Source organism: Cariama cristata, unplaced genomic scaffold (genome assembly GCF_000690535.1).
Source record: "Cariama cristata isolate BGI_N322 unplaced genomic scaffold, ASM69053v1 scaffold26873, whole genome shotgun sequence".
Classification (NCBI taxonomy): domain Eukaryota; kingdom Metazoa; phylum Chordata; class Aves; order Cariamiformes; family Cariamidae; genus Cariama; species Cariama cristata.
The window spans coordinates 10,074-18,563 of NW_009607194.1; the positions used below are offsets into that span (position 1 = coordinate 10,074).

Sequence of the window (8,490 nt, forward strand, 5' to 3'; positions counted from 1 at the left end):
CCCACCAGTACCCCCTGGTCCGTCTCCGCAGGGCTGCTCTCCATCCATCCATCCATCCATCCATCCATCCCTCCCTCCATCCCCCAGTCTGTGCTGGTACTGGGGATTGCTCTGACCCAGGTGCAGGACCTTGCACTTGGCCTGGTTGAACTTCATGAGGTTCTCACGGACCCACTCCTCCAGCCTGCCCAGGTCCCTCTGGATGCCACCCCTTCCCTCCAGCGTGTCGACTGCATCACTCAGCTCGATGTCATCCACATTACAGAATCACAGAATCGATTTGGTTGGAAGAGACCTCTGGGATCATCAAGTCCAACCTTTGCCCTAACACCACAGTGCCATGGTGTAGTTGACATGAAGTGCCACATCCAGTCTTTTCTTAAACACCTCCAGGGATGGGGACTCCACCACCTCCCTGGGCAGCCCACTCCAATGCCTAACGACCCTTTCTGGGAAGAAATGCCCCCTCATTTCTAGCCTGCAAACCTCCTCTGGTGCAACATGAGGCCATTTCCTCTTGTCCTATCACTGGTTACTTGGGAGAAGAGGCCGACCCCCACCTGGCTACACCCTCCTTTCAGGTCCTTGTAGAGAGCGATCAGGTCTCCCCTCAGCCTCCCCTTCTCCAGGCTCTCCAGGCTTCTCCCCAGCTCTCTCAGTCACTCCTCCTAAGACTTACCCTCCAGACCCTTCACTGGCTTCGTTGCCCTGTTTCTCAGCGTAGTTCCATTTTTTCCCAGAACTTTTGGAAATAAATACGTTCCCTCCCACTGCACATCACCCTGCAGCAGCTCATGGCCTCTCACGAACCCAACGCCCACCTCCTGCACGCAGCAGCACCCACTCCATCCCATGCTGTCTTCTTCATGAAGACCCGCTCCCACTTCTCATTTCCCTGCTGTGCCAAACACCAGGTCAGCCCCTCTGCTGCCTCCCTCCCCTCTCCCTGGAGCCCTTTTTATCAACCAGCACCGTAAGACTTCTTAGCCCCTGGCCATGGGCAATACCAGCAGCATCACACCCACCCTCATGCCCAAGGTCTCAGGTAACTGCATGACCATGACTTGGTTCTGGCTCTCTCCTCCTACACCTTTTACCTGTTACTTTTAAAATCTCTCTTACTGATAACTTAATTTGGGACAGACACAGGTGCCATGAGCTTTTCTCTTTCCATTTCTGTGTCCCCGCAGGGATAGCTTTTCCCACCCAAAAGCCACCTCTGCTTCACTGCACCACCAAGCAGCATCCCTGGCACCCAGGTTCTCTGCAAGGCTCTTCACAGACCCCTCCTTACCTTTGCAACACCCAAAGGTTTCATCGTTTGGCTGCCCCTTTTAACAAGCTCCCCTGGGTTTGTGCAACTGGCATTATTTTTGAAATTCAACAGAGGGTGGGCGGGGGGGAGGAATAAAAAAAATCTCTTTTCTGTGTCCCAGACGCCCAGTACCATGACTGTGAATCCCCTCCAGGATTTCTGCAGACCCTCCCACCCACAGCAGTATCTCGATCCGCCTCCATGTGCTGCTGCCATTCTCCTACTCCATTGCTCCTACCAACACATCCCTCTCCTGACAGAGCTCCCGGACTCATCGCAAGAAGAAAACACTGCTAAGGGTGCTGAGCACCCTGCTCACCCAACACCCAGCCCGGGGCATCCCTGGAGCGATCCCAACCAGCAATCCCCCTCGCTCAGCTTTTCAGCCCGTGACCAGACTTTCATCTCAGCACGTCAACTGCAAATTGCATTTAAAACTGCAATTAAAGGGTTTGAGGGTTTTAAATCATCGGATGTGCCGTCAGCAGCTCAATGCCTCATTAGAATTAATAACGCCGTTATCTGGTAATTCAATAGCTGTGGATTAGCCAAGTGGAGCAGTTGTCCTGGCGGAAGCTCCAGGGAGAGGTCAAAGCGGGCTGGATTTCAGAGCCCCAAACAAGACCGACTCCTGCACTTCTTCCATCTCCATCACTCGGCTGCTGAGCCCCGGCACAGGGGCTCCGGTGACCCTCTGTGCTCCCTCTGCCCTGGGAGCACCCCCAGAGCATCGCCAGCAGTGGGGAGACCAAGCTCCCGGGTCTGGGTACTTACTTTCTAAACTGCTCCAGGAAGCGATCCCGGTGGCCCTGCAGCGTATCCGCCGGCAAACCTGGAAGAAGAAGTAAGTAGAAATATCGCTGGGCATCTCCATGTCAGGAAGGAGCATGGATTAGGGGACAACACATTGGCACAGCCACATGGGGATGGGTCTCTCCCAGAGCTGGGCACCCTCCTCCTGGGGTCTGAATGCTCCAGGCTCAGCATCCTGCTGTAGGAGGGGATCACATGTCCCTCCCTAGATACCCCCAGGGCAGGGAAAGGCAGCGAGCTGGCGTTCAGACAGCTGCCACCACAATTCGAGGTCCTGGGGGATGTGGGTTTTGTAGCCAGTGCCTGCCCCAAAGCCAGGGGAGCTCCTGGTGAGCACTGTCCCCGTGGCCGAGGGGTGTTTGGAAAGGCAGGCTCCTGGAACAGCTTGGTCCCCCAGGACTTGCACCTCCTTCTCCCTTGCCCTGGTGACTCCCTTCACCCCTAAAAAAGGCTGGGAAGGAGACAGGGGTGGTGAATGGCACAGCCTGAGCAGGATGGTGACCTCTGGTGTCCCCCTCCATGTCCCCTCTCAGCCCAAGGCGGTGGTGCTGGGGACACTCACAGGAGTGGAGCTTGAAGAGCAGCTTGACAGTGTAGTCGTAGAGATGGCTGCAGTCCAAGATCACCTGGATGAGCGGGGCCAGGCGGCACTGCCCCGCGGCCGTCACCGACACCGAGCGCGACATGTCCAGGGAACTGAACACTGCGGGGAAGAAGGATGGGATCAGGGTCTGGAAGCACTGACGGGTGTCACGCCGTGTCAGCTGTGTCCACAAATGTCACCCAGAGCAAGAGACCTTCATCCACAGCAAGAAGCCTGCTGGCCACTGGGGACCCAGCTTGCCACCCTGCAGCTATTTGCAAGCTCAGCAGGAGAGGAAATTCCCACCCGGGACTCCCACGCAGGCCTGCAAACACTTCAGCCTGGCACCACAGTCTGGCGGTGCCTGGTCCTGAGCCCCAGCTGGGACCCCAGGCAGACCTCCTGGCTCCCCAGGGACAAGCAGCCCCTGTGCTCTGCCCATCACTGCCGTCCCACTGGCATTCAGGTATGTCGTGCGTGCTGGCGGGGAGATGCTCCAAAACCAGCTGGAAGCAGCTGGCAGCGCTTCACATCCACAACCCTCTGTCCACGGCATGTTGAATTGCATCTCACACCAGGGTTGCAGGATGTACCCCACGACACCAGGGCACAAAGGTATTTCTGCCAGGGCTGGGCCCAGCCAGGGGCACGGGATGTGGGGCTGCTGGAGATGTATCCAGTGAACATCTTCATGGTTCAGCCTTGTGGGTCTCTCACGAGTCATGGGACGCCTGTCCTCAAAGCATGCTGGTGCAGCCGGCAGGCTAGCAGGGTGGCTGGAGAAGATGGCAGCTTCAACTCCCTCTATCCAGCAGCTCCCCTCCAATGGGCAGAGCAGTGAGAGCTCCCGGGAGCGCTCCAGGGATGGGGCTGCGCCGCATGGATGAGCCCCCCAGCACTGGCACCATCCTGCTGTGCCAGCATGTGGCCATGAGACAAAGGTGTTGCTCCAGTTCCATCAAAACACAGCCCTGTCCCGCCAGCACCCACAGCCTGGTGCATGCAGCAGACGAAGGCTTGCCCCAGAATTGCTTTAATTTACCCCAAACCTGATCTTGTTCGAGCGTGCAGAGGTGCACGACAGTGCTGAGGGTTGAGCCTGGCTTGTTTTTACCCCTCCACTTCCTTCTGCAAGAGGAAGGCAGGGTGTCCCCATGCCTCCCCCAGCTCCAGCACCATCACAAACACCCACGGCAGCTTGTGTTCGCCTCTAATAAAAACCAAAACCTGTCACAAGCCCACGAGTAAGACAAGAAAAAATTCAGCCTGGGGAGGCTGCTGGAGTGGGAGAGCCCAAAGTTTGGGCGGTGGAAGTGATGTACGTGGAAGGGAGCAGGGTGGGGTGATGTGGCCAGCCCCATGGCACGGCCTCAGGGATGCCAGGTGGCAGCACAGCATGCAGGGACTTCAGCTAATAATAATTGGGTGAAGTGTCCAGAAAAGAGATGAGCTGTAATACTCTCAGACAGCATGCTTCCCAGAGTCTCCCTCTAACGCAGCTCAGCCCCTGCGGACCCCCCACCCCAACCTCTGGCAGGGCAGCGCGGGGGCTTACCCGTCTGGAAGAGGTTCAGCTCACACTCCAGGTAGTCAAACATCTCCACCGTCAGCTGAAAACTGGGAAAAAGGGATGAAGATGGTTGGGGAGCGTCCCCACAGCCACGCATGGGCCTCAACCTGTGCCAGGTGCCACCCCAGAGGGATGAGCGGGTGCTCCAGCGTGAATCCACCAGCCTTGCCCGGGGGCTTTGCTCATTCCCAACAAACTGCAATCCATTGCCCGTGGGAAAAACACCGGGCGTGGACGTCAGCAGATAGCAGGGCTGTCTGTGGGCTCTGACCACCCAGGGCAGGGGTAGGGGGAAAGTGCAAGGTCCCGTCCCCGGTTTGGCCGTGCTGCTGGTGAGGTTGGGCAGCACCGTGCTGCCTTGCCTGCATCCACCCCCCTCCCTTGCCTCCCACCCCTGCTCCGCTCACAAATTATTGACATCGTTCTCTCCCGCCTCATCAAGCTGCCGGTCGGACATCTGGAGGTTGCCAGGGAAGCGGGGATTCTGTGTGGGAAACAGAAGTCAGGAAAGGGCATTAGAGGATCTCCTGCTCCAGCCACAGCTCAGCCTTGGTGCAAGAGACCGAGACGGTTCTTCAGATGCACCAACGGAGAGATGTGGGGGGGAAAGAAGCTTAACACAATGTCTGCTGAGCCCTGGGGGACTGCAGCATCCCCAATCCATGGTGCCTGTATTCTCCCCAGCAAGAAAAGCCAGTTCTCCCTGGGCTTAGGAACCTGCTGAGCAGATGGGGCCACCAGCATTGCCCAGAGCTGGAGGAGAAGGAGTGAATATCTGCTCCAGGGGGCAAAGCCTCTTTGTGCTGCCCAGGCATTTCAGGGAAGATCACATCACAGCTCCAAACCAAACCAAACCGGGGTGATGGGTACAGCCTGTCTTCAGAAAACACCTCTTTACAGCATAGCTCGGAAAGGAAGGAAACACTGCTGGTACCAAACCTGCCGCAGCTGGTTACTGTAAGGATGAGGACACTCGAAGCCCCACAGGGATGTGCTTATGTACAAACCCACCATGACTTTCCATCCTGTTCTTGGCAGCACGCTGTTATTTTTAAGACCCAAAGCACTTCGTATTTTATTTGATAAGTAAGCATCTGCCTAAATAAGCTCCATCAATGTAAATGTGGCTTCCTGAGGTGTGACAGGGCATGCCGCACCACTTATTATAAGCACATTCCCCATCATCCCTGGCAGCCAGCCTGGTATGCATGGAGCAGACCTGGAGCCAGTGCATCCTCTCCGAAGGCCAGCCCAAAGAAGGGACCTGCCCAGCAGTGCTGCTCCAGAGGTTGAAAACAAGCTCCTGATGATGGGGAAAAAAATCTATGTGGGATGGTCCCCTGGCATTCCCCTGGGATGCCCCCACGGCCCAAGAGCCCAAAGGGGAGAGAGGAAAAAATGGCTTTTGGTGACTAGCACTGATTATTTCAAGCTGGGGACAGCACTAGGTAGGACAAGATGGGACATCTTGCTGACTCCAGCCAGGACCGATCCCGCAGCATCCCGTGTGTAGTGATGTTTACCAAGCGGGGCAGGCAATGGAGGGCAGAAGCCCTGGGAGCACTGAGGTTGCTGGGGACTGAGAGGTTTGTTCTGTGCTACCTCGTCCTGATTTTCCTGATAAATCTGAGGTGAGATTTATGGTCTGCGATGAACTGCGTGCTCTTAAAGAAACCTTGAACCTGTGACTCTGTCAAACTTCTGCTGAGAAGAACTAATTTGTGCATGCTCAGCGGTGCTCAGATTAAGTTAACCATTGTTTCCCCATTATTCTTGAATTTCCAGGCTGACTTACTGCTCCCACTCCATTTTTCTTGCCCATATAAAACCCTTATTTTACAAAGTACTAGAGTGCCTTACATCCAAACTTTGGTCCCACGCAAAGGGAGGTTTCTATACACATCTATTTAACTTCTCCTTTGCTGACCATGACAAATAACCCTCCACGCTCACATGCCGGTCAGAGCAGACACTGCTGCTCATCCTCTTCCATGCACCAACAGGGACACTCCACCAGCCCAAATCCCTGGCATCCCCCCCCGCATTCGTGGTGACACAGAAAAGCCAGGCTTTGCTGCAGGTGTTTCCAGGGGATTTACACCTTGGTGCTGGCCCCTGCCCTGCCAGCGCTGTCTCCTGCCTGTCCCTGCTGCCTGGCTTTGCTTTAGCCCTTGCAGGTCTTACCAGGGTAGCGCGGGAGATGGGCAGGAGCTGCTCCCACAGTGTGGCACGGCATGGCATGGTGTGGCATGGCATGACCCCCACAAGGCCTCCCCACTCCAGAACCCCGTGACCTCTTCCACCTCTGCCCATCTAGGATACCTGGGAGGGGATGTGTACTCCAAAGCTGGAGATCTCTTACTGCTTCTTGTAAGCAACCCCCCACTCCCAGCCTGGAGGGTGTCTCCAAGGAGCCCTGATCCACCATGGAATCATCCATCCCCACGGCGCTGGTCCTTGGGCTGCTTTTTATCCAGCAGGATAGGCAGAAGAGAGAACCCTTGGGGGTGACAGCACTGGGACAGCTCTGCCAGCCCCTGTCCTGCACTGTAACATTGCCACTGCTTTCGCCCCACCGCCCCATCACCCACCCCTTGCTGTGGCTGTGGGGGTGGGATGGCCATCTTGGTTCTCAGCAGTTTGAGGTAGATGCTGCAGAGCTGTCCGTAGCCCTCGCTCAGGTGGCCCTGGGGACACCAAAAAGCTGTTGAGACCTGGGGCGGGCTGTCAAAAAGCCTTCTGCCCTTGCAGCATGAGTGACCCCTCCCTTATCTCCCCCAAAAACACAGCCATAACCCTCCTTGCCGACACAGAGGCTGCCGGCTGGCTTGCAGCGAATGTGCCAAAAGGATTTGGTCAAGACCTTCTCATCACCTTCTGTGCAGATTTTAATGCTGCGTTTGACCACCCTAGTTGAGTTTTACCAGGTTTTCCCATAAAACAGGAAGAAGGTGTTTGATTTTGGTAGAAGGCAGTATTGAACCCAACCAGCAAATCCAGCCCGGGGAGGTCACGGCAGTCATGGGTCAGCCACAGCTGAACATCTGCTCAGCCCTCAGAGCCTGGCTGCTGGGCAAGACCACTGTCCAAAGCCAACATCGTCTTCCAGCCCAGCTGGGGCACCGGGTGCTGCCGAGGGACCTCCAGGATGGTCCCACCATGGCAGCTGGCAGGGTTGGCTGCTTACCCACATCCTGCTCATGTCGCTCAGCTCGTTCTTGTATCTCACGGAGTCTTTCAGGACCTGGAGGAATGACAATCATAGAATCACAGAATCGTTATGGTTGGAAGAGACCTCAAAGATCATCAAGTCCAACCGTATACCCAATGCCACCATGCCCACTAAACCATGTCTCGAAGCGCCACATCTAAACGTTTTTTGAATACCTCCAGGGATGGTGAGTCCACCACCTCCCTGGGGAGCCTGTTCCAGTGCTTAACGACTCTCACAGTGAAGAAATTCTTCCTAATACCCAACCTGAACCTCCCCTGGCGCAACCTGAGACCGTTTCCTTTTGTCCTAACAATGAAAATAAGCAGGCAGCACAGGCAGCAGGCAGAGCACCAGGGTAAAGCATGCCATACGTGGAGCTGGCAACTGGGGTAAGGAATGGGAGATCTTGATGAGTTCCCGACCCTGCAGCCTGCCAGTGGTGTCACTACCTCCAGCCCCTGGGTGCCTCAGTTTCCCCATCCGCACACTGGGCAGGAGGATCCTCGCTGATGGCTCCTCCACCGATGCTGATGCCCCTTGCCGTGCAGTTTCCTCTGGCACCAGCGCTGCGGTCGACACCAGGGTTTGTAGTGCAGGGGTGTTGTGGGCAGAGCAGCACCGGGAATGCTCCGGCAAAATAAGCAGGTAGAGGCCCCTGTGCCGGTCCCCACCCAGGACTGACCCCCAGGAAGGCACTGACCCACCAGCATCTTCCACCGCCCTGTGCAGCCCCACGGGGGAAAGGATTTGGCCCCGGGCCAGCTGCCAAGCCGAGCTTGTGGCACTCACATTCGAGTGGCCGTCCCGGAGGAGTTTGTGGAAGACATGGCAGAACTTCCAGCAGAGCACGGCGTTGCCTGACAGCGGCAGTCGGTTTACCGCTGACCAGAAGGTCTGCGCCCCCTTCTCGTGGTGTGTGCCCAGGATGCATGGTGGTGTCCAGTCAAGGAAATGCGCTTCTCCCCTTCGGCAGTGATGGAGAGCGGCCACCCTGA

At 56.5% G+C, this 8,490-nt stretch overlaps 1 protein-coding gene across 1 annotated transcript in view; it reads right to left on the reverse strand.

The window, feature by feature from the left end:
• The window catches only part of HIP1 (huntingtin interacting protein 1), a gene marked incomplete at both ends in the record, with an annotated part of 18,659 nt that overhangs the window by 9,520 nt on the left and 649 nt on the right, over positions 1-8,490 (reverse strand). Inside the window, 7 exons of the mRNA XM_009696641.1 lie at positions 2,090-2,147; positions 2,691-2,831; positions 4,267-4,328; positions 4,689-4,778; positions 6,901-6,968; positions 7,469-7,525; positions 8,285-8,427. Coding sequence (XP_009694943.1) covers positions 2,090-2,147; positions 2,691-2,831; positions 4,267-4,328; positions 4,689-4,778; positions 6,901-6,968; positions 7,469-7,525; positions 8,285-8,427 — 619 coding nt within the window. The remainder of the gene's footprint in view (positions 1-2,089; positions 2,148-2,690; positions 2,832-4,266; positions 4,329-4,688; positions 4,779-6,900; positions 6,969-7,468; positions 7,526-8,284; positions 8,428-8,490) is intronic.